General features: G+C 46.7%; 1 protein-coding gene across 1 annotated transcript in view; it reads left to right on the forward strand.

Annotated features, from left to right (window-relative positions):
* CDH4 (cadherin 4) overlaps nt 1-25,283 on the forward strand; it is an 880,207-nt gene that overhangs the window by 828,110 nt on the left and 26,814 nt on the right. The window contains exons 9-11 of the mRNA XM_056844901.1: nt 954-1,139; nt 12,578-12,831; nt 19,200-19,342. Coding sequence (XP_056700879.1) covers nt 954-1,139; nt 12,578-12,831; nt 19,200-19,342 — 583 coding nt within the window. The remainder of the gene's footprint in view (nt 1-953; nt 1,140-12,577; nt 12,832-19,199; nt 19,343-25,283) is intronic.

A 25,283-nucleotide genomic window follows, 5' to 3' on the forward strand; every position in this document is an offset into this window, starting at 1 on the left:
GGGGGTGGAGAGATGATGTGTGTGTGTGTGTGTGTGTGTGTGTGTGTGTGTGTGTGTGTGTGTGTGTGTGTGTTGGCATCACTTCCAGCAAAAACCCACTTTTACTGTAGAAAATGGCAAAATCATAGAGCATTGGAGAAGTGATAAGAACATAACATAAGAACATAAGAAAGGCCCTGCTGGATCAGACCAAGGTCCATCAAGTCCAGCAGTCTGTTCACACAGTGGCCAACCAGGTGCCTCTAGGAAGCCACAAACAAGACGACTGCAGCAGCACCATCCTGCCTGTGTTCCACAGCACCTAATATAATAGGCATGCTCCTCTGATACTAGAGAGAATAGGTATGCAGCATGACTAGTATCCATTCTAACTAATAGCCATGAATACCCCTCTCCTCCATGAACATGTCCACTCCCCTCTTAAAACCCTCCAAGCTGGCAGCCATCACCACATCCTGGGGCAGGGAGTTCCACAATTTAACTATGCGTTCTGTGAAAAAATCTTCCTTTTATCTGTTTTGAATCTCTCGCCCTCCAGCTTTAGCAGATGACCCCGTGTTCTAGTATTATGGGAGAGGGAGAAAAACTTCTCCCTGTCCACTCTCTCCAAACCATGCATAATTTTATAGACCTCTATCATGTCTCCCCTCAGCCGCTAAACAAGCTAAACAGCCCTAAGCGTCTTAACCGCTCCCCATAGGACAGTTGCTCTAGTCCCCTAATCATTTTGGTTGCTCTTTTCTGCACCTTCTCACTTGTGGGTAAAACCATAGAGATCATCAAAATCCTAGCGCGTCTTCCATTCAGGGTCCTCTTCCTTTTGGATAAATACAGGGTAATTAATACAAGGGACTGTCCCAGGAAGTGCTTGATAGTGCTGCGCTCGTTCACTTTCTATGCCTTCTCCATTAAATATGCCCCAATTCTAACCAACCTTACTTTTCGATTTTCAGTATTCCGGTGAAGTCCCAGAGAACCGAGTGGAAGTTGTGGTCGCTAATTTGACGGTGATGGACAGAGATCAGCCCCATTCGCCCAACTGGAATGCTGTTTACCGGATTATCAGCGGAGACCCCTCGGGCCATTTCACCATCAGGACCGATCCTGTTACCAATGAAGGCTTGGTTACGGTTGTGAGGGTAAGGTTCTCATTCTTGCAACTCCCTTTGTTTGGGGCTCTGGCAGACAAGCTCTGGGAGGGACTGACTCAGCAGATGAGTCTGCCAAGCCAAATTAGATGACCGCAGATCCAAAAAGTAATCAAGTCTAACTCGTGAGAGGGAGGGCAGGAAGGGTTGTGTTAGTGTTCGGCTCTCGTGGCCCTTTCTGACATGCCCAGGATAATGCCACTTTGAGGTCAGGAAGCAATTTTCCTCCTGGCCAGATTGGCGAGGGATCCTGGAGGGGTTTTGTTTCCATCTTCTGGGCATGGATCCTGCAGAGAATAGGTATGCATCATGACTAGTATCCATTTTGACTGGTAGCCATGAATAGCCCTCTCCTCCATGAACATGTCCACTCCCCTCTTAAAGCCTTCCAAGTTGGCAGCCATCACCACATCCTGGGGCAGGGAGTTCCACAATTTAACTATGGAAGTTCACTGGGTGACCTTGGGCCAGTCATATTCTCTCAGTCTAACCTCCCTTGCAGGTTTTTTGTGAGGATAAAATGAGAGAAAGGGAGAATCCACATACCCTTCCTGACTGCTATGTTTAAGAAAACAGAATACGTGTTAAAGGTTAGTTTGCCCTATGAGGCAAGGAACACAGACTTTCGGAGAGTTCAACCGAAAGCGCAGATAACAATGCTGGATCAGCAGTAGGTCAAACATTCTCCTCAATTCTTTACTTGGCCTTCACTGACATGGCTACACTATGGCTTACTCCCATTTCACCTTCTCCTAGGGTTGCCAACCTCCAGGTACTAGCTGGAGATTTCCTGCTATTACAACTGATCTCCAACCGATAGAGATCAGTCCACCTGGAGATAATGGCCACTTTGACAATTGGACTCTAATGGCATTGAGGTCCCTCTCCCTCCCAACCCCCTCCTTCCTCAGGCTCTGCCCCAAAAACCTCCCACTGGTGGTGAAGAGGGACTTGGCAACTCTACCTTTACCTCTAGAAAAGCATAGACACAATGGCAGTTTTTCCGGGACCCCCTTTCCCACCACAGCCCAGAACCTCCCCTTTCCCTTCATGTTCTCTTTCTCTACCAATCCACGCTGGGTTACTGCTGCATGCCTCAGCAAGGAAAGGAATAAAGAGCCCTTGGAAGGGCTGAAAAGTGAGAATTTGAAGCTCAGCTCTGCCTTTTTGAAGGGAGAGCGTCACACACACACACACACACACACACCCCTCCCCATAGTGGCTACAGGGGAACTACAGCCAACCTGTCATTTCTCCTTTACTTCAGAGACAAAGGAATTTATATTTTCTCCAGAGTAAAGGAGGGGGCAATGGGAGCCAGGCAAGTCACACAGAGATCAGGCATGAAGTGTGAAGTGCCGTCAAGTTGCTTCCAACTCATGGTGACCCTTATGAATCAATGTCCTTCAAAATGTCCTGTCTTTAACAGCCTTGCTCAGGTCTTCCAAACTGAGGGCTGTGGCTTCCTTTATAGAGTCAATCCATCTCTTGCTGGGACTTCCTCTTTTTCTGCTGCCTACCACTTTTCCTAGCCCGATTGCCTTTTCCAGTGACCCTTGCCTTCTCATAGGTCATTTATGCAGGTTTGAATCTGCTCCTCGCTCAATGCTGATTTTTTAAATCCGACCTTTAGAATGACTATTCACGGTCCCGCTGCAAGAGGAGAAAGCCAAACAAATTCCACCACCACCCCACTCGCCTGCTCCTTCATTCCGTCGTTTGCATAGCTAAGCCGAGGCTGTGATTCCTCATGCTTCCTTCAGTGAATGCTTTGAGGCTGGGGTGGAGCAAATACAAAAGGTTGCGTTAAAGGGGCTCTTAAGAAATGCGAAGCAGGTATGCGCCGGCTTCGCAGTGATGTCTGGAATGACAGTTCAGCGTGAAGAAATCAAAAAAATATGCAGGGCTAATTACCAAGCATAAATGGCCATAGTATGACCAAAGTACGATAGCCTCAGTTTAGTCATTTTAGCTTCTGGGGTCAGTTCAGGCTTGATTTGAACTAGAACCCCCTGATTTGGGCTTCTTCTTTTTTTACAGTCCATGGTATCTGTAGCGCTCTCCTCCAACACCCCATTTCAAAGGAATCTGCTTACTTCCTGTCAGCTTTCTTCATTGTCCAGCTTTCACACCCATACATAGTATTGGTCTGGACACTCCCGTTTATTGCAGGGTTCTCCTGCTGCCCACGTGAGGAGATTTGAGGATTGCCAGAAACTTCACAGGTATTATTACAGGCAGCCAGAGAATACAACGCCATCCCTTCGACTTCGAGCAGATCAGTGAGAGATAAGATTCCTACAGCTGTTTCCCACCGTCTACCAAGACAAGAAAGGATGCATGAATAGCCTGCTCTGATCAGCAAGAACTTGCTCAATGCGTCCCGTGATTTCTTTCTTTCTTTCTGGTTGCGTGTTGCCGAGAACAAAGCGTTTCCAGTCTTTTGAAAAACATGACCTTCCTAGAACTGCAAAAGCAATTCAAAATACCACAATGCATTGCTAAGGTTGAAAGAGCAGTCTAGTGAAAGAAGGACTCGGAGGGGAATAACGTTCCCTGGTAACTAGCTAACTACCAGGCCATCTAATGGACAGAGTTAAGGAATGGCAGAAAAACACTGTCAAGACGAAGGGAGAAAAGGTTTGCCAGACCGCAGTTCCCTATTTCTGGATGTCCTGATTTGCATACTTTGCAAATTGTTCTGCTAATTAAGCAGATCAAACACATTCCACGCTGCATTGTCTACCGGTTGTAAAAAGTTGGGGAAGGATCAGAGGAAGTAACATTTTACCTCACTACACCAGAGTTTGCTTGCATTTGTTCCCCTCGTAGCTGTGATTTCCCTCACTGGCTAGGACAGTCTTCCTCAATGTGGTGCCCAGTATTATGTTTCCTGGCACCTATTTGTTTCTTGGGTCTTGGCAGTAAAATCCAACAGTGTGGTGTAGTGGTTAAGAGCGGTGGTTTGGAGTGGTGGAGTCTGATCTGGAGAACCGGATTTGATTCCCCACTCCCCTACATGAGCGGCGGAGGGTAATCTGGTGAACTGGATTTGTTTCCCCACTCCTCCACATGAAGCCAGCTGGGTAACCTTGGGCAAGTCACTGTTCTATTAAGATCTCTCTCAGCCCCACCTACCTCACAGGGTGTCTGTTGTGGGGAGGGGAAGGGAAGGTGATTGTAAGCCAGTTTGAGTCTCCCTTAAGTGGTAGAGAGCCCTGTGGCACAGAGTGGTAAGCTGCAGTACTGCAGTCCAAGCTCTGCTCACGACCTGAGTTCGATCCCCTCGGAAGTTGGTTTCAGGTAGCCGGCTCAAGGTTGACTCAGCCTTCCATCCTTCCGAGGTTGGTAAAATGCGTACCCAGCTTGCTGGGGGTAAAGGGAAGATGACTGGGGAAGGCAAAGGCAAACCACCCCATAAACAAAGTCTGCCTAGGAAAACGTCGGGATGTGACGTCACCCCATGGGTCAGGAATGATCCGGTGCTTGCAAAGGGGACCTTTTACCTTTACCTTTATAAGTGGTAGAGAAAGTCAGCTTATAGAAACCAACTCTTCTTCTTCATCATCTTGAATGGAACAGGGGAAAAGCAGTGTCCCCCCCCCCCCGAGTCACTCCCTACCAGCTAGGGTTGCCAACCTCCAGGTGGCACCTAGAGATCTCCCGCTATTACAACTGATCTTCAGGCAACTGAAATTAGTTCCCCTAGAGAAAATGACTGCTTTGGAGGGTGGACTCTATGGCATTATACCCTGCTGAGGTCCTCCCTTCCCCAAACCCCACCCTCCCCTGGCTCCACCCCTAAAACCTCCAGGTATTTTCCAAACTACTACCAGCTGACTGATTACCAAAGTACTGATCTCATCATGGGCACATAGGTCTTCCCAGTAAGTGTGTACAGGATTGCAGCCTTGGGATCTAACTAGATGAGGCCCTGGAATTAGATCTTCCCATTGTTTTCCCTCCCCAAACCCCACCCTCTTCAGGCTCCGCCCCATAAATCTCCAGGTATTTCCCAACCTGGAGCTGGCAACCCTAATCACTGGTGAGGCTCAGGAGGCGATGCCTTACGTTGAATTAATGTAGAAGGATACCTAATGAGGAATGCTACATAGCTCTGAAGCCTGCATATAAGGAATTAAGGATTGCCTGATTTTATTTTGTTCTTCTCTGATGGTGATTTGACAGCCTACTGTTGGTTTAACAGTAAAAATACATTTTCTAGGTTGAGGGTGACGTTGTTTTCCTAACCTTGACTGAAATTCAAGCTTTTAACTTGGGGGATTTTTTTCTGCTTCAACAGCCGAAAAACACAGAAATTCCAGCGCTCGTAAAAAAAAATTCCCTTGCAAAAGCTAACCATTTACACACCTCCTCTAGCAAAACCTGAAATGTCATGAGAGCAGGTTTAAGGCAACATCGAAGACAAGACAAAGGGGGGACATGGGGAGGGGAAGGAGTTTGTGTGCGTGTGTGTGTGTCTCCTTACCAAGGACATCCACATAATGAGCTATCCTTTATTCAACCGCTCCTGCCAAAAAGTGGGACAGATTTTTCAAGACAGAAATTCATGCCAGGTTTGACTTGCCTTGCTGGGTAACCACGGGCAATAACAATGCAAAGAACCGCACGGAAAATCGGATCATGTCACCCCAGACACAAAGCTTGAAATTACATTGCGCGTCTTCCTGTAGATAACCTCACCTGATTGGTCTGTACGGCCCATGTTCTGCCGGCTTGTCAAACCAGATGACTTTTCGGCAGGGGGGACGGCGAGAAACTGCCTCTGATTAAAAGCTGTCCTTGGGGGGAGAGGAAGATTGTCCCTCTTTACACACACACAGTGGGGTATTTTTCACGGATATTTGCTGTAATTGTTGGTTGATCAAGCATTTAATTAATAATCGTGCTCAGCATTTATGTAGCACTTTCAACGATCGAGGTATTGTATCTGTGCTGTTTACTAATTTACAGCCTGTTTTTCTTCCATGGAACTGAAAATGATGTGCATAAAATTCCCACGAGGTCTCCCACTGAGGTACTGTCCAGACCTAGAGATAGGGTTGCCAACCTCCAGGTATTAGCTGGAGATCTCCTGCTATTACGACTGATCTCCAGCCGATAGAGATCCATTCCCCTGGGGAAATGGCCGCTTTGGCAATTGGACTCAGTGGCATTGAAGTCCCTCCCCTCCTCAAACCTTGTCCTCCTCAGGCTCCGCCCCAAAAATCTCCAGGTGTTTCCCAACCCGGAGCTGGCAACCATACCTAGAGACCTGTTTAGCTTTAGTAAGTTGGCCATATTATATGCTTTCCAAAATACTCCTGGATCTCATGGTAATTGTAATGGTCCAGTAAGGGGGCTAGGGTTGCCAGGTCCTTTTTTACCACCGGCGGGAGGTTTTTGAGGCAGAGCCTGAGGAGGGCGGGGTTTGGAGAGGGGAGGGGCTTCAGTGCCATAGAGTCCAATAGCCAAAGTGGCCATTGTCTCCAGGTGAACTGATCTCTATCGGCTGGAGATCAGTTGTAAGAGCAGGAGATCTCCAGCTACTACCTGGAGGTTGGCAACCCTAAACGGTGTGGAGAAAAGTGCCCAGTTGCAGCTGAGCTATGGTGAGCCACTGGGGTTTTCAAGGCAGGAGATGAACAGAAGTGGTTTGCCATTGCTTGCCGCTGCATAGTAACCCTGGATTTCCTTATACTAACTAGGGCTGAACTTGCTTAGCTTCTGAGATCTGATGAGTTCAGGTTAGCCTGGGCCATCCAGGTCCGAGCAATAATTAAGTGTCATTAAGTTGCAATGGACTTCTGGTTTTCAAGGCAAGAGACGTTCAGAGGTGGTTTGCCATTGCCTTCCTCTGCACAGCAACCCTAATCTTCTTTGGCAGTTTTCCATCCAAGAACTAACCATGGCCGACTCTGTTTAGCCTAATCCAAACCAAAAAAGGTTGAGCTAAAAAACATTAAAATTACAAATATATAAATTTTAATATGGTGCACATATTTAATATGATGCAAAGTTAAAAACATAAGGGCTATATCATAGGCGAGTACCGGTAATTCACAATAAATGTGTGTGAGTGTAAAGTGCCGTCAAGTCACAACTGACTTATGGCGACCCCTTTTGGGGTTTTCATGGCAAGAGACTAACAGAGGTGGTTGCCATTGCCTTCCTCTGCATAGCAACCCTGGTATTCCTTGGTGGTCTCCCATCCAAATACTAACCAGGGCTGACCCTGCTTAGTTTCTGAGATCTGACGAGATCAGGCTAGCCTGGGCCATCCAGGTCAGGGCATTCACAATAAATAAATACACGAAACTCATACACAGTTGATGTGAAACCGTACAATGACCAAAGTAGGACCAAATAAGGATCAAATGCATTTCAGCCTCAAAAAGGCTTTCCTCAATGGTCAGACATAGAATTGTAGTCCTAGTACACATTCTACCAGTATGATATAATGCATGGTAGAAAATACATAAACACCCTTGGTATCCAAAGTGGTATCTGAAGAGCTGTGACTCACAAAAGCTCATACCCTGCCAGATATTTTATTAGTCTGGGTGTTACTGGACTCTTGCTCCTCTCTCTTGGTTCCAGGCCTTAGTCTGCGTTGCTTTTATTTGGGCAAGGAGGATAACTTATTTACCACACCAATCATCTGAAGTCTTTGCGTGAACAGCCAAGAACCTCAACATTCCCCGAACATTCCTGCATTTGAAAGGGATGTGTGGGGGGAAAACATATTTGAATGCAAGAATCTTTCAGATGCTTGGCCGCCTCGTCACTAAAACATGTTCTCAGCATAAGCCCCTCTGCCATCCGAGCTCATGCGCTGGGAGGCACGCATGATGTACAATTTCAATTTTGTTTTTCATCTCTGCAAAAAGTGATTTCCTTGGTGGCATGAGATCCTTATCTCCCTCGCAAGCCTTGTAAACGGGCAGGAGAGGGGGTTGTCTCCCGTTCAGTAGGGGCTGAGCTGAATCTCCAAATGTTAGCATGATATACCCTGTGGCAGGTGGCTCTCTAAAATGTTATTATGAACCCTGCAAGGATTATAGATATGAATTTGAAATAGAGACATTCTCCATTATTGGTTGTCTGACTCCTGACATAACGACAAGAGGAGAGCTTGTTCCCTATAGTTAAAGACGTCTTGAGAACAAACAAAAAAAGGTGCATTATTAAAAATACCCTCAGACACTGCCTGATTTATCTGCATTGTGCGCTTAAGCGGTTTCCCCTGTAAGGAGAGGTAACAGGCATCCCAACACTCCAAGCCAGTAGAAAGAGCGTGACTAAACTCTTGCAGACACAATGAAATAATCTGCAATAAACGCGGAGGCACATCTGTGCCACAAATAGGAGAAAATATGGCTGGCTCATAACTCAACAGTCAATGCAGGGTTTTAACTGCTAGAAGCTGTCCTACAGAATGAGATGGTAGATTGAAGTAGTAACATTCTGGTCATTCCCATTTCAGACAGCAGGTAGGAGGGGTCATAATTCTGAGTATGGGGAAGGGGGGAAGCAGAGCATCTGGTTGGCATGCAGAAGGTCCCAGGTTCAATCCCCGGCATCTCCAGTTAAAGGGACTAGGCAAGTAGGTGATGAGAAAGGCCTCTGCCGAGATCCTAGAGAGCCACTGCCGGTCTGAGTAGACAATACTGACTTTCATGGACCTAGGGTCTGATTCAGTAGAAGGCAGAGTCATGTGACCATGTGAGAGGCAGTGTTGTATAAAGTATTGGACTAGAGTGTGGGTTCATGGTGAGAGATTCAAAACTGATAAAAGGAAGTAGTTCTTCAAACAACAGATAGTTAAACTGTGGAACTTCCTGCCCCAGGACATGGTGATGGCTGCCAACTTGGAAGGCATTAAGAGGGGAGTGGACATGTTCATGGAGGAGAAGGATATTCATGGCTACTAATCAAAAAGGATACTAGTCATGATGCATACCTATTCTCTCCAGGATCAGAGGAGCATGCCTATTATATTAGGTGCTGTGAAACACAGGCAGGATGCTGCAGCTGCAGCTGTCTTGTTTGTGGGCTTCCTAGAAGCACCTGGTTGGCCACTGTGTGAACAGACGGCTGGACTTGATGGGCCTTGGTCTGATCCAGCAGGGCTTTTCTTATGTTCTCACGTAGAAGATCATGCATCTTAGCCCAACCAGGCTTGTTTTGATGCAGGTGTCTTAAACCTTTCAGTTCTATCCAAAACTGACATGCCTGCTTTGTTGTTTGCATTGTTAAGATACGAGTTTTTAAAAGACTTTAAAATGTGACGTGTCGACTGACTTCAAAGTCAGGCATCTTTGGTTTCAAGCTCTGTGCACTCCTGTTAGATCTCCAATAAGTCTCGGTCCTGCCTGTTGAGAAACTGCTTCATTATAGGGACATGCATTAACCAGGCATTTGGTTCCAGAGTTTTACCATTTTGTTCTTCCACCAGCTGTGACGATGCTTTTGTGCTTATCTTGTGTGGAACAGTTCTGTGTGAAAGAGGCTTTTTCTCGATCAGAGGAGGGTGTCTGCCCCTTGAATGCAATGTTGGCCAGCCTGCTCAGAAACCCCAGAGCAAAGGTTCCTATACAACCCCTAGAAGTAGGGCTTGGCGCACGTCAGGTGGTGCACAGAAGAGTGGGGTGGATCCTGCAGATCGGGAGCACAAGGAGATGGATGTCCTGAGCTTTCCTCTTGCCCCAGCAGACCCCCTTTGACCATTGAAAACCTGATGCAAAAGGTTTGGGGGGACCTTCAGAGACAAAATGTTCTTCGCTGCAAGAGGATACAGTGAAGAGGAGGAATTAGATTAAGGTCATTTATGCATGGGTGTTTTACCTGGTGCTCGATGCTCGCTCATCCCACACTTTTCTCTTTCAAGTCCAAAAAACACTATGCACCAGCAAATTCACCAGCTCAAACCCGGAAGCATGAGCCCCCGCCCCTTGAAAACACTGCTTTGTAATTGGCTGCAGTGCCCAGTTTCCCTCTCCCCCTCACCACCACTGAAACCCAAGTGCCATCCTAAAATCCACAAATGGAGCTCTGTAAAAGGAGCCGATTTGGCGGCGGGGGGCGGAGAGAAACACAAGCTGTTTTAAAAGCCAGTACTGAGGCAAATGTCTACTCAGTAAAGAACTCCGTGGGAGACAATCCAGGAAGCACTTGAGATTGGCTGCAGTGCTTGCTGGGAGAGAAACGTCACTCCCCCCAGCTTCCCTGTCCCATGCTTTGGTTTATGCATCAAGATTTCACCTGGGTTGATCTCAGGGGAGATCGAAGAATCGGGTTATAACAGGGATGGGAAGACCTGAGATTTGTGAGGGCTGAACGTGAGGTCATCTCTAATGGACAGAAAACTCATGCATAACTCCAAGGAACAACCGAGGCAGTCTGGGAACGAACATGATTCCAAGCACCAATGCATAAATGACCTAAATCACCCCCTTCTTTTCTAACAGGATGTTCCCACTGCCAAAAACAGTGGGGGGTTTTCCCCCAATTCCTCATCCTTGATCCAGCTCACCACCCATGCTATTGAGTTATATCCACTCCTCGTCATGTATCTATCACATTTTTATCCCACCATTCTTCCTTGGAGCTCAGCGTAGTAGGCGTGGGTCTTAGGGTTGCCAGATCCCCCTTGGCCACTGGCGAAGGATGGGGGGGGGGAGGTAGAGTTCCCAGATCCAGTTTGGGAAACTCCTGGAGATTTAGGGGTGGAGCCTGGGGAGGACAGGGACCTCAGTGGGGTACAATGCCCTAGAGTCCACCCTCCAAAGCATCCATTTTCTCTTGGGGAACTCATATCTGTAGTCTGGAGATGAGCTTTTTTCCAGGCATCCCTAGTGGGTCTACCCTCTTTCATTTTAGCCTCACAGCAAACCTGTGAGGTAGTCTAGGCTGAGGATGACTGACCCAAGTTCACCCAGTGAGATTCCTGGTTAAGTAGAGGTTTGAACCTGTGCCTTCCAAGTCATAAGGAGACACACTAACCACTGTACTACACTGTCTCTCCAAGATATTTACACATGTAGAATATAAGCTTGTCAGAGCTTGGAAGCTAAGCGGGGTCAGCTATGGTCAGAACTTGGATAGGAGAAGGAGACTACTTAGGAAGATGAGGGTTGATATGCAGAGGAAGGGGTGGGCCATGGCTCAGTAGAAGAGCATCTGCTTGGCATGCAGAAGGTCCCAGGTTCAATCCTTGGCATCTCCAGTTAAAAGGATCAGGTAGGAAGTGATGGGAAAGACCTTTGCCTGAGTCATGGGAGAGTTGCTGCCAGTCTGAATAGACAATATTGACCTTGATGGACCAATGGTCTAATTCAGTATACGGCAGCTTCATGTGTTCATGTGTTCAAGAAGGCAATGGCAAACCAACTGTGCTCATCATTTGCCTTGAAAACCCCATGAGATGGACCATAAGTCAGTTGATACTTGACAGCACTTAATTATTAATTAGGATATAAGCTTAGTTTCACACCAATGATTATGGATGCTACTGATATAGCTAAAATCCATTCATAGGATTGGATGGACCAGTTTAAAGGAAACACCCCCGATCTGTTTCTGTTTTGCATGTGGAATAATGTACCAGGTTGCATCCTCTCAGCTTTTTCCACGAGTGATAGAGGGAATGGCTACCCAAAAGGTAGTGCCAAGGATCAGGGGGCCCACATGAACAAAAGACATGTAGGACAGAGGCTGGAGTGAGAAGGGGAAATGGGTGGGATGAGGGTAGCCAGGACCCCCTGGACATCAGCAGGGAATGTGGGGGTAGGGTTGCCAGATAGGGTTGCTAGATCCAGGTTGGGAAACTCCTAGAGATATTCCACTAAAATTTTCATTTCTGCAAGATCAGTTGTTTTCGATGAGTCTTTGCACAAATGGAAGCACTAGTAGAATCATAGAGTTGGAAGGGACCACCAGGGTCATCTAGTCCAGGGTTTCTTAAATGTTTTCCTCTCACGACCCCCTTTTCACCCGAGAAATTTTTATGCGACCCCGGGTATATAGGCATATGAAATAGGTATACAAATGAAACATTTACTGATAACAAATCATAAAGAACCCTTTTACTGTTGCCAAATTCAGTTACGCGACCTCATATGGGGTTGCGACCCACAGTTTAAGAAGCTTTGGTCTAGTCCAACCACCAGGGTCATCTAGTCCAATTCACTATTACCTCCCCCCACATCCCCAGTGACCTTTATTCCATGGCCACACACCCAGTAACCTTTACTCCATGGCCACACACAAAAAACCCTGGCCAATCTGGCCTGAAGAAGAAGACGCTTACTCCCCAGCAGAAGCTATGACATGTGCATGGAACTCGTTCGTAGGCGCCAAGCCTATATTTTCAGTGCCTACTTCTCTTTTACAGATCTTCTGCATGTGTCTCTTTTGTTTGACTTCAGGCGGTCGACTACGAGATGAACCGGGCTTTTATGCTGACAGTGATGGTGTCCAACCAAGCCCCTCTAGCCAGCGGCATCCAGATGTCCTTCCAGTCTACAGCCGGGGTCACCATTTCAGTCACCGATGTCAACGAGCCACCCTACTTCCCCGCCAACCACAGGCTCATCAGATTGGAGGAAGGAGTCCCGACAGGGACAGCGCTGACTACCTTTTCGGCAGTGGATCCGGATCGTTTCATGCAGCAGGCTGTGAGGTGCGGTAACAGATAAAAACAAACAAGGTGTATGCAGGAAATTCACAACATCCCCCCCTCACATCCCCAGTGACCCCTAATCCATGCCCGGAAGATGGCCAAGATGCCCTAAGATGTGCCTAAGGTCATAGAATCAGCATTGCTGACAGATGGCCATAGAGCCTCTGCTTAAAACCTCCATGGAAGGAGCACTTACCACCTCCCGAAGAAGCCTGTTCCACTGAGGAACTGCTCTAACTGTCAGAAATTTCTTCCTAATGTCTAGACGGACACTCTTGATTTAATTTCAACCCATTGGTTCTGGTCTGACCTTCTGGGGCAACAGAAAACAACTCGGCACCCTCCTCTATATGACAGCCCTTCAAGTTCTTGAAGATGGTTATCATATCATAGATGGGGCTGAGAGAGCTCTAAGAGAGCTGTGACTAGCCCAAGGTCACCCAGCTGGCTTCATGTGTAGGAGAGGAGAAACCAACCCAGTTCACCAGATTAGCGTCCGCCACTCATGTGGAGGAGTAGGGAATCAAACCCGGTTCTCCAGATTAGAGTCCACCGCTCTTAACCTCTATACCATGCTGGCATATGGGTACCTGTCTTTTCCCCTGACTGGGCTCCAAGGCATTTTCAGAGGGGGAAACAGGGAAAAGTTCATCATTATTACCCTTCCCCAGGGTCCAGCCCTATCTTTGAGACAAAATGGGACACCAGGTGATCCATCATAGCTTCCCAACATTATGTCAAGTCAAGTTTTATTTCGATACAATATCAGCTCTAGGTAAAAGTCAAAGTTAGGTTAAAATAATAAAAGTTGATGATTCTAGAAGGATGATTTGAAGAAGAGGAGGAAAGATCTTCTACTGGGAAACGTTTTCAGTTAGCCGTTTACGAATCCCACTAGACCGGAGGCAGAATTTGGCTACTTGAATGGTTATCTCCCGAGAGAAGTCTGCTAAGAGAAGGGAAACTTTAGCTTCTTCTGTTCTCCCAGGAAAGGATGACAATATGGGGAGAATGGGTCTATTCAAGGTGACATTCCCAACATTATGTGTCATTTGGCATATCTGTGTTCGAGTCCAGTAGTGCCTCAGAGACCAACAAGATTTGCAGGGTCTAAGCTTTCAAGAGTCAAAGCTCCTTTCGTCAGACACCGAAGGGTGCTTCGACTCTCGAAAGTTCATACCCCGAAAATCTTGTTGGTCTCTAAGGTTAGGGTTGCCTGCTCTGGGTTGAGAAATGCCTGGAGATTTTGGGGACAGAGCCTGAGGAGGGCGGGAGAGGGGAAGGACCTCGTCACAGTGTCCCGTTGCCAAAGTGGCCATTTTCTCCAGGGGAACTTATCTCTGTTGGCTGGAGATTAGTTGTAATAGCAGGAGATCTCCAGCCACTACCTAGAAGTTATACAATGCAACAAAAAGGGGGAGAAAGAACTGCTCTGATCCGTAGATGTGAGAAAAATAAAGCAATTCAGTCCCAATTACACATCAATATATTCACATCAAGTTACATTCACATTCAAGAATCTGCTAATTCATTATATATCTCATATCATATCAACCTTCTAATTACATCAAATTTATAACCTATCAAATGTTCCATAACATGTAGTAAATGAAAATCCAATTGCAATGCAAATAAGTCCATAAAGCAAACATAGTTTCTATCCAGATGAACTGATGAGGACCATTATCCTAGGTCCGTCTCACGTCAATTTTGTTTGGCCACGTCCATCTTATTCTTTTCTTTACTTTCCTGGACTTCTTCTACCACTGACCCTCTGAAACCTGACACATCCATGTGTCAGGGGAGGGGCCGTGGCTCCGTGGTAGAGCATCTGCTTGGCATGCAGAAGGTCCCAGGTTCAATCCTCAGCATCTCCAGTTAAAGGGATTAGGAAAGTAGGGGATGTGAGAGACCTCTACCTGGAGAGCTGCTGCCAGTCTGAGTAGACAATACTGACTTTGATGGACCAAGGGTCTGATTCAGTATGAGGCAGCTTCATGTGCTCATGTTTTCATGTTTGTGGACAAGCATTTGCCTCCTTCACCCAGGACAATTTTAGATGTTAAATCTGAGATGTACACCTCAGCAATGTAACGAGCAAAGTGCCCTTGATTCTTCCTGCTTGCAGACACCTGTTGCAGCATAGTGCGGGGCTCCCAAGACAGATCACTGTCTGAGCTGTCAAGCAGCAGCCCAACCTGTAGCCAAATGCGCTTAAATCTCATGGGGTTCAGCGGGGACTTGCTCGTACTTCACCGTGCTTGCTCAGGGGTCTACGAAAAGCAGGATTTGTTACTCTCCTCCCCACCACCACCTCTCCAGCTTTGCTGGTTATCTGTCTCCTCCTTTATTGCAAGCGCAAGATATATTTGGCGTAGCAGGAGGGCACACTCTGGAACCAGAGCCGGGGCCAATTAAACTTACATCACTTGTGACATTTTATAATCATTAGAGGGCAGGAGATATTTCACCTGGGATGGAGCTGTCTGGAAGAGAAAATGACAGTGGTTACTCACTGCCTCTGCCTGTTGGCTCTGGATAGGCATTCAAACCCTTTAAGGACAAGAAGGGACATCTTGACTAACAAGGCCATTTTTCTTTGTTGTTTCATTCTGAAATGCCAGGCCTTTGAAGAGGGGGCTCCTTTCCTGGCTCCGTGCACTTGTTGAGGTGTGCAGAAGGCAAACAGTTTGCTTTCTGTTTGTTCCAGCTGTGCAGAGTGTGGCAAAGAATAGAAATTATCAGGATGGATGCGTTCTGGTCTGCAAGAAGAATGATAAGGAAGGGAGGTTCTTTTCAAACCTCCTTTTGTTTGCAAGCTCTGTGGCTAAAATGTATCCAAATGTCAATATTGTGCCGTGTTCTGCTGATTGCCCAAGCCACGGCGGTTCACAGATCTGAATGGGGCTGTGGCTCAATGGTAGAGCATCTGCTTGGCATGCAGAAGGTCCCAGGTTCAATCCCCGGCATCTCTAGTTAAGGGGACTAGGCAAGTAGGTGAGATAAAAGACCTCTGCCTGAGACCCTGGAGAGCCACTGCCAGTCAGAGTAGACAATACTGACTTTGATGGAGCAAGGGTCTGATTCAGTATAATCATGGGGTTCATGGGGAGATACAACCAAACACCAGCAAACTACACCTCCTCTTTAGCTCAATGACTCATAATGCATTTCTGGCACAAGCCTGCTGCCTAGTTCTATGTTCAACCTACGTAGATAAGGACCCAAATGCAGCCTGCCAGTCATGCATCGACTGCAACAGGGCTGAACACATGAAGCTGCCTTATACTCAATTAGACCCTCGGTCCATCAAGGTCAATATTGTCTACTCAGACTCACCGCAGCTCTCCAGGGTCTCAGGAAGAGGTCTTTCATGCTACTGCCTGGTCCTTTAATGGGAGATACTGGGGTTGAACCTGGGACCTTCTGCATGCCAAGCAGTTGCTCTACCACTGAGCCATGGCCCCTCCCAACCACAAGGTAAACCTAGGCAATCGCCTAGGGCTACCAGATTTTGAGGGGCACCAAAAAGGCGTCAGGAATCTCCAGTGTGGTGTAGCGGTTAAGAGCGGTGGGCTCTAATCTGGTGAGCCAGGTTTGTTTCCCCACTCCTACACATGAAGCCTGCTGGGTGACATTGGGCACAGTTCTCTCCGAACTCTCTCAGCCCCACCTACCTCACAAGGTACCTGTTGTGGGGAGAGGAAGTGAAGGCAATTATAAGCCAGTTTGAGACTCCTTAAATGCAGAAAAAAATCGGGGTATAAAAACCAACTCTTCTTCATCATCATCTTCGGTATGTCAGAAACCTGGCTAATGGGACACTTTGCCCCCTTGTTTTAGCAATGGGGCTCAAACCTCATGCCTTCTGTCGCAGCCACGTCATGACAGGGTTGCCAGGTCCCTCTCTGCCATCGGCGGGAGGCTTTTAGGGTGGAGCCTGAGGAGGGCGGGGTTTGGGGAGGGACTTCAGTGCCATGGAGTCCAATTGCCAAAGCAGCCATTTTCTCCAGGGGAACTGATCTATTGACTGGAGATCAGTTGTAATAGCAGGAGATCTCCAGCTACTACCTGGAGGTTGGCAACCCTATTTTGTGAGCACGCAATTCGACAAAGCCTCATTGCGGTCTTATACAGAATCTGCCTACCCGGAGGTCTACATATGGAAACCCTCCACTACCAGGCTGAAAACAACGTTGCTAAAACCTATTTATGAGCTGCCTGGAAGACCGAAATGGTAGAAAGGCAGGTTATAAATCTTTGAAGTAAATAATAAATGATCCGTATGTGCCTCATTTATTTTTAACTGCACAATTTGGTGGCTTCTGCATGCACGTTTTGGACGTTTTTCTCTGCCCCCCCCCCTTTGAACAGTCCTTCACCCTCCTTGGGGAGAGAGAGGGGTTGTTTTTTGGGGGGAGGAATCTTAGTTTGTTGCTTTTAAATAGTAATGTTTTTAATTATGGTTTGGAAGCTGCCTTGAGCCATGAGGCAAGGCTGAATATTAATATTCCATGGTGTAGTGGTTAAAAGTGATGGTTTGGAGTGGTGAACTCTAATCTGGAGAACCGGGTTTGATTCCCCCACTCCTCCACATGAGCGGAGGCTAATCTGATGAACCGGGTTGGTTTTCCCACTCCTCCACATGAAGCCAGGTGGGTGACCTTGGGCTAGTCACAGCTCTTAGAGCTCTCTCAGCCCCACCTACCTCACAGGGTGTCTGTTGTGGGGAGAGGAAGGGAAGGCGACTGTAAGCCGGTTTGATTCTCCCTTAAGTGGTAGAGAAAGTCGGCATATGAAAACCAACTCTTCTTCTTTTTCCTCTTCAACTTGTAAGCAGTATAAGAGATACTGAACATATACGTTATCCATGTATCAATTTCCTGTTCCGTTTTGAACGTAATCTCCTCGGAGCATTCGATGAGTTAGTGCTCAGTTCTCATGGCCCTTTCTTACATGCCCAGGGTAATTCCAATCGCCACTTTGGGGTCAGGAAGGAATTTTTCTCCAGGCCAGATTGGCCAGGGATCCTGGAGGGTACCTTTGCCTTCTTCTGGGCATAGAGCAGGGATCACTGGGGGAATGGGTGGAGGGGTATAGTTGTGAATTTCCTGCATTGTACAGAGGGTTGGACTAGATGACCCTTGAGGTCCCTTCCAGCTCTGTGTTTCTATGTTTCTAATTTGATTGGAGCAGAAGCAAGGAGATATTTTAATCCTTTCCCCTGTGCTATTTTTCCCTAGGCAAAATCACCCCTTTCCCAGGGATACTGTTTACTCCGCAGTTGTCCACATTCCCCTCTCCTGCAAGGCAAATAGGAAGTTGGGGACAATTTTGATCAGGAAAATTGTGGGGGGGGGAAGGGTTAAATATCCCTCTCCCTCCCCAAGGGTTAAATATCCCTCTCCCTCCCCCACAGTCAAACTGGAGCCCCCCATTCCCCTTCACAGCTATAATTTGTTTAAAAAGAAAACCTCACGAAATCTGATGATGGGTCTTCCCTACATAATGGGCAGCTTGTCCCTAACAAAACTTTCCAATGCTCTTTCAGAATGAATATGCCCCGAGAGCCTATTCAGCCAGTGCTCTGTCAACTGCACGGGCTCAGGTTCCAGGTGCTGGTTTTGACCTTTAAAGACTTACCTTCGTATCTTCGGGACCACCTCTCCCGGTATACCCCCCAAAGATCTCTATGGTCATCCGACAACAACTTACTGGTGGTCCCTGGCTCTAAGAGTGTGCAGCTATCATGGCGAGGGCCAGGGCCTTCTCAGCCCTGGCTCCAGCCTGGTAGAATAGTTTTCCTAGGGTGAAAACGCATGGTCGCTTTATCCTCCTTTAATCCTTGTTTTAGCCAGGATCGAACACTCATTAGGCAAAACGCATGCGTTTGATCCTGGCTGAATCTTGGCTGAAACAGGGATTAAAGGAGGATAAAGCGACCAGACATCAGGGCCCTACGGGACCTTAAAGGGTTCCGCTGGCCTCCCTGTTCCCCCCCTTCTGTATTATATCCTGGGGTGTATTATATGCTGGGGTATTATACATCTGGGGTGTGTGGCCTGCCTGTCTACTTGGTCAAGTCTGTAGAATTTGGAGCCCCATCTTCAGACTTGCCTGGTTTTCGCTAAAATGTTATCGTTTTGTTGTCTTACATTTTTCACGGCTGATACATATATTTAAAGGATGTGACCTGCCCTGAGCCTCACCTAGGAAGGGAGGGCAAGAAATCTGATAAATAAATAAAGGGTTAGGAGCCTGCAAACGCAAGGAAATGCCGGAAGCGTTTCCCCGAACCTTATTTTCAAGCCATGCTAAGGACCTGTCGTCAGAAGAGACTGCCATCTATTTATTCCTGCTCTTCGCAGATACTCCAAGCTGTCAGATCCTGCAAACTGGCTGAGCATTAATGCCACAAATGGTCAGATCACCACCACCGCCATCCTTGATCGCGAGTCAGCCTATATTAAGAACAATGTCTACGAGGCCACGTTCCTGGCAGCTGACAACGGTAGGCCCTCCTTCCGCCTCGGTCGTGCTCCGATAATACTGTAACGTGGTGCATTAACAGGAATGAGGCCCTGACAGAGATGTCGGTATAAGTTTAGGTGTGTTTTTCCCTCCCAGGTTTGCTTATTTAAAAAAGAGAGAGAGAGAAACCTCCATGAGGCTGGGACAGGACACTGTCAGAGTAAATTACCTATGTGGAGCCATCGCAGAATGTGATGAAGGGAATGCTGGAGACTAGGGGCTTTTCCACACCGGGTTTTTGATGCAGCACAGCTTCTCTTTTTAAATTTTTTAATTATTATTATCATTATTTTCAAATTGATTTACAATCTTAATTGTTTTTCAATTCACAAAGTACATAGTATAAAAGATTTCTATCTTATCTCTAAGCAAGTATATATATTTAACTTCCCCTCTCCCCTCCTCAGTCCATTTAATATCCATGTTTCTCTCTTTGTATTCAGTTCTAATTCAATATAATAAACCAAATCTGTCAATCCTACAATAGATTTTTTAACTTTGGTAATTTAATTACTCCTAACATTTTGAATTAGATCAATTCATATCCCTTGATATTTCCCAATTTAAGTTCAGTTACACAATATGTTGTCCATGCCTCCCATTCTCCCAAAAATTCAGTATTCTCTTTTTGATTTATTAATGCAGTTAATTTTGCCATTTCGGCCAGTTCCATCATTTTATCTATCCAAACGGTCTTGTCTGGTATCTCAGAAGTTTTCCATTTCATTGCATAAACCAGTCTTGCAGCAGTGGTGGCATGTATCAAAAATGACCTCTGAGTCACTATAGAGTCTGGTATTATACTTAACAACATCATTTCCGGTGTTTTAGGTATATTCTGTAGTATTATCAACCTTAGTTCATTATAAATCATATCCCAAAATTTTTTTGCCTTTTCACAAAGCCACCAAATATGATGAAAGGAACCAACTTCTTCTTGACATTTCCAACATTTTGGTGACATTGATCCATACATTTTAGCTAATTTCTTTGGTGTCAAATACCATATATAGATCATTTTATAAATATTCTCTCTCAGTGACTGCGAAAGTATATGTTTCATATCTTTTGACCAAAGTCTTTCCCATTTGTTTAGAGAAATATCATGACCCAATGTCTGTAGCTCAGCTTCTCAATGGCATGAGGTTTCCCCTCCATAGGGTTGCCAGGTCCCGCTTCACCACCAGCGGGAGGTTTTAAGGGCAGAGCCTGAGGAGGGTGGGGTTTGGGGAGGGGAGGGACTTCAATGCCATAGAGTCCAGTTGCCAAAGCAGCCATTTTTCTCCAGGTGAACTGATCTCTATCGGCTGGAGATCAGTTGAAATAGCAGATCTCCAGCTACTACCTTGAGGTTGGCAACCCTCCCCCTCCCCTACAGACAATATTGTTTGCTGATTTTCCTTTGAGGTGGTCTGAAAAAACTCAGGGAAAACTTGGGGGAGGGAACAGGACAGTGCTGGGTGAAAGATAACTGTCGGTAAGGGAGGGGAAAACCTGGTGCAGTTAAGAAGCTGAACTGCGTCAAAAACCCGGTGTGGAAAAGCCTTGGAAGGAAATGTGAATGTTGCCATCACATAGATGGGAGGGTATAGCAGAAAGAAGGGATTGGCCATTTACGCAGGGCTGTTTCCTCACGGTCACCCCGCTGACTATTTCGGGGCTTTGCTTTGATTATTCTTGCACTTTCCAACCGTCAGAGGTTGCTTAGCTCTCCCCGCAAATTTGGTCTGCATTTTCTGGATGCTGGCTAAACACGAATCCATAAAACATGAGGAAAATGTGTAGGAAAGCACGTGGAGAGCCAGGCGACCTCCAACGGTCAAAAAATGCAAGCATAATCAAAGGAAAGCCCCGAAGTAGTCAGCGGGGTGACCGCGAGGAAACATCCATGCATAAATGGCTACAGAGAAAGTGAGGTTCTGCTGTATGTACCAATCCTCTTTACAGTCTCAAAGCTACCCTGGGAATTGTTTCATCAGGAAATCAGAAACAGTCACTGGAAAAAGATAGCTGGAAAATTCCAAGGGGGTTATTCTGTTGCAGCAAAAGCAGAAAGAGACCTTAAAGATCAAAAGATATCTCAATTTATTACCTTGTCTGAAACTGCACGTCATGAGAAGCATAAAGATCAGCACTTTGATCAGGTCAGGCACTAACAGGCTTTGGTGGGGTGGTTCCTGATATGATCTGCAGAACTTCCTTCTGCAAGGTACACAATTCAGTTATTTTTAGAGTAAGGAACCCATGAGCGAGGAATCAACTGATGAGTCCTGAAAATAGCTCTGTTTGCCATACAAATCGCCTTGTATGTCCAAGGCAAACTTGCAACAGATTGCCGTTCCTCACACTGGTTGCGCAGAGAAGCAGGCAGGCATCTGGAAATCGACTTCAACGGCAGATCTGCTTGCAAAACCTTCTTCAGCACTTGCTCACAGGGTGAAAAAATAATTGTCTGTATTTCCCCTGTCTGTATTTCTCCATGGGTTGAGTTTTGGAAAGCTTTGGGGGGAGAATGCTTTCCTCCTAACCTGGTGCACCACCGCACAGATACACAGAGCCCCTTGCCTTTGTGGCTAACGTTTTTTTAAAATGCTAGAAATAATTCATGGATCACCCACCATCACGTTAAGTGAAGCCCTTTGTCTTTTTTTTTTTTACTGTCAAGTCACAGCTGACTTGAACATCAAACCAAGATATTTTCAGAGGTGGTTTGCCATTGCTTGTCTCCGTGTCACTACCCTGGCATTCCTTGGAGGTCGCCCATCGAAAGACTAACCAGGGCCAACCCTGCTTAGCTTCTGAGATCTGATGGGATCAAGCTATCCTGGGCTATCCAGGTGAGGATGGCCCTTTGTCTACATCCCTATATATTATCTACTTTATTTATAGTCCTTCTTCACTGAAAACCCTAGCTAAATCAAAATACTGGGGGGGGGATGGGGAGCAACGCCTGAGCCTCCCATTGCCCTTTGACCTATTCAACTTCATTTATGTTATGTTACCATCAGATCATTGTTGTTATGAGAGGGAAGGGGGAGCCACTTGTAATGCTGCTGAACATTCCAGTAAATACAGCTGAGCTGAATTTTCATATATTTTGATTTTTCATGTCGAAATTTGCGTGTTCCCTCTGCTTTCCATCCAAGCCTCAGAGGCTAGACGTAGTTGAGCAAAAGCCTTCATTGACTGTGGTTGCTGTTGTTTTATTAAGATCCAGAGAACTCCATAGTCAGGGAAACTCATGAGTGTTGGGTGCAAGAGAACTTTACAATTCTAAGAGAGCCAGCATGGTGTAGTGGTTAAGAGCTGTGGACTCTAATCTGGAGAACCGGGTTTGATTCCCCGCTCCTCCACATGAGCCCCAGACTCTAATCTAGAGAACCTGGCATGATTCCCCTCTCCTCCACGTGTGTGGCAGACTCTAATCTGGTGAACTGGGTTTGTTTCCCCACTCCTACACATGAAGCCTGCTGGGTGACTTTGGGCTAGTCACAGATTCTCTGAACTTTCTCAGCCCCACCTATCTCACAAGGTGTCTGTTGTGGGGAGGGGAAGGGAAGGCGATTGTAAGCTGCTTTGGGTCTCCTTAAAGGTAAAGGTAGTCACCTGTGCAAGCACCTGGTCATTCCTGACCCATGGGGTGATGCCACATCCTGACGTCTACTAGGCAGACTATGTTTACGGGGTGGGTTGCCATTGCCTTCCCCAATTGCCTACACTTTACCCCCAGCAAGCTGTGTACTCATTTTACCAACCTCAGAAGGATGGAAGGCTGAGTCAACCCTGAGCCGGCTACCTGACACCGACTTCTGTCGGAATCGAACTCAGGTCGTGAGCAAAGCTTTGATTGCAGTACTGCAGCTTACCACTCTACACCATGAGTCTCCTTAAAGATAGAGAAATGCAAAATACAAAAACCAACTCGTCTTCTTCTTCTAAGCATAAATGACCACCCCTAGGGAGCGTCTCATCTGAGTGAGCTAAAGCTTTGGCAGAGCCCTTTTATTTAATGAGAAGTTGTATGCATGAGTGGAAAAAAGAATGTTCTGAGCTCAGTCCTGTTTAAGCAAGGCTGCAGCAGCTTTTTGGGGAGGGTCGGCGTCAAGTCACTGCTGACTTACGGCAACCTCGTAGGGTTTCCAAGGCAAGAGATGTTCAGAGATGGTTTGCCATTGCCTGCCTCTGCGTCACGACCCTGGTATTCCTTGGCGGTGTTCCCTCCAAATACTAGCCAGGGCTGACCCTGCTGAGCTTCCATAGTGCACAGCACTTTTAATATCATTTTATGGAACAATGCAATGTGAAAGAAGTGGATTGCATGCTTTCATTCAGTTTAGTTTTGAAAGTGAATGAGAAAAAAAATACTTTGTGCTATGTCTTGTGCACACAGAAAAGATAGTGAAGATATAATAAGGGCTCATTCCTGAAAATCGGGCCCAAAGCCCTTAGGAGGCCGACTACCGCCTCCGCCGGTGCAGGGGCCCACAACGCCAGCACCCGGAAGGCGCATGCTGGCATTAGTGGCCCCAGCGCCGGCATGCAGGTCCGGGTGCCAGTCCCCAGCTGCAGCCTCCTCCCGCCGGCCTCTGGCCGCAGGCACAGGCCGCAGTGGTGAGCCGGGAGGTGTTCCGGCAGCCCGGGAGGCGTTCCCGGAGTGTGATGGTGCTGGCCGTGGGGCAGGGACGACGTTAGTCGGCCTCCTGAGCCCTTTCGGTTCAGGAACGCCCCTTTTTCTTTTTACAAAGAGGGTTGCATGGATTTTTGGCGCCGTGCTGCCGTATCTTTAGGAGGCAACGGTGCTAGTTTGCCTGCAACGCCCAGCGCGGCCATTCCTTTCAGGAGTGGGCTGTAAGAACATAAGAAAGGCCATGCTGGATCAGGCCAAGGCCCATCAAGTCCAGCAGTTTGTTCACACCGTGGCCAACCAGGTACCTCTAGGAAGGCCACAAACAAGATGACTGCAGCAGCACCATCCTTCCTGCGTTCCATGGCACCTTATATAATAGGCATGCTCCTCTGATCCTAGAGCGATAGGGCTGCCAGGCCCCTCGTCATCACCAGTGGGAGGTTTTTGGGGTGGCCAAAGTGGTCATTTTCTCCAGGTGAACTGATCTCTATCAGCTGGAGATCGGTTGTAACAGCAGGAGATCTCCAGCTAGTACCTGGAGGATGGCAACCCTATAGAAAGAACAAGTATGCTTCATGGCTGGTATCCATTTTTACTAGTAGCCTTGGATAGCCAGCTTCAGCAGACCCCGCATTCTACTATTCTAGAAAAGCTTCTCCTTGTTCACTCTTTCCATACCATGCATAATTTTATAGACCTCTATCATGTCTCCCCTTAACTGCCTTCTTTCCAAGCTAAACAGCCCTAAGCATTAATCTTTCACTTAGTGCAAAGAGATAGCAAGGAGAAATGTTAATTGTTTGTTTGTTTGTTTAAAACATTGATTAGCCACTTTTCTACCTTGAGGCACTCAAGGAGGCTTACAATATAAATAAAGCAACAGTTATAAAACACATAAAAGACAACAGCTTAAAATCTCAATTAGGACTGCCAGTAAATAAAATTAAATTAGTCAAATTAGTCCTAAATAAAACTGCCTTCAGCTGCCTTATGAAGATCAACAGTGAGGGGGCCAGGCACACCTCCCTGGGGAGATGGCTCCATAATTGTGGGGCTGCCACTGAAAAGGCCTGTCTCCCATGCCCAGCAGATGAGCTTCTTTGATTGATGGAACAGGAGACCCTGACTGTTAATTTAGTGAAAACTAAATAAAGATAGCTAAACCCTAAATAAAGATAGCTAAACCCATAGCAGCATATTAAGAAGCAACAACAGAAAAAAATATCTTCAAGGAGAGAGGTAAACTGTTAAAAAGCAAGCTGGAATTTAAAAGTCTTTTCCTAGCACTGAAAGT

This window comes from Euleptes europaea, chromosome 2 (genome assembly GCF_029931775.1).
Source record: "Euleptes europaea isolate rEulEur1 chromosome 2, rEulEur1.hap1, whole genome shotgun sequence".
In the NCBI taxonomy this organism is placed as follows: domain Eukaryota; kingdom Metazoa; phylum Chordata; class Lepidosauria; order Squamata; family Sphaerodactylidae; genus Euleptes; species Euleptes europaea.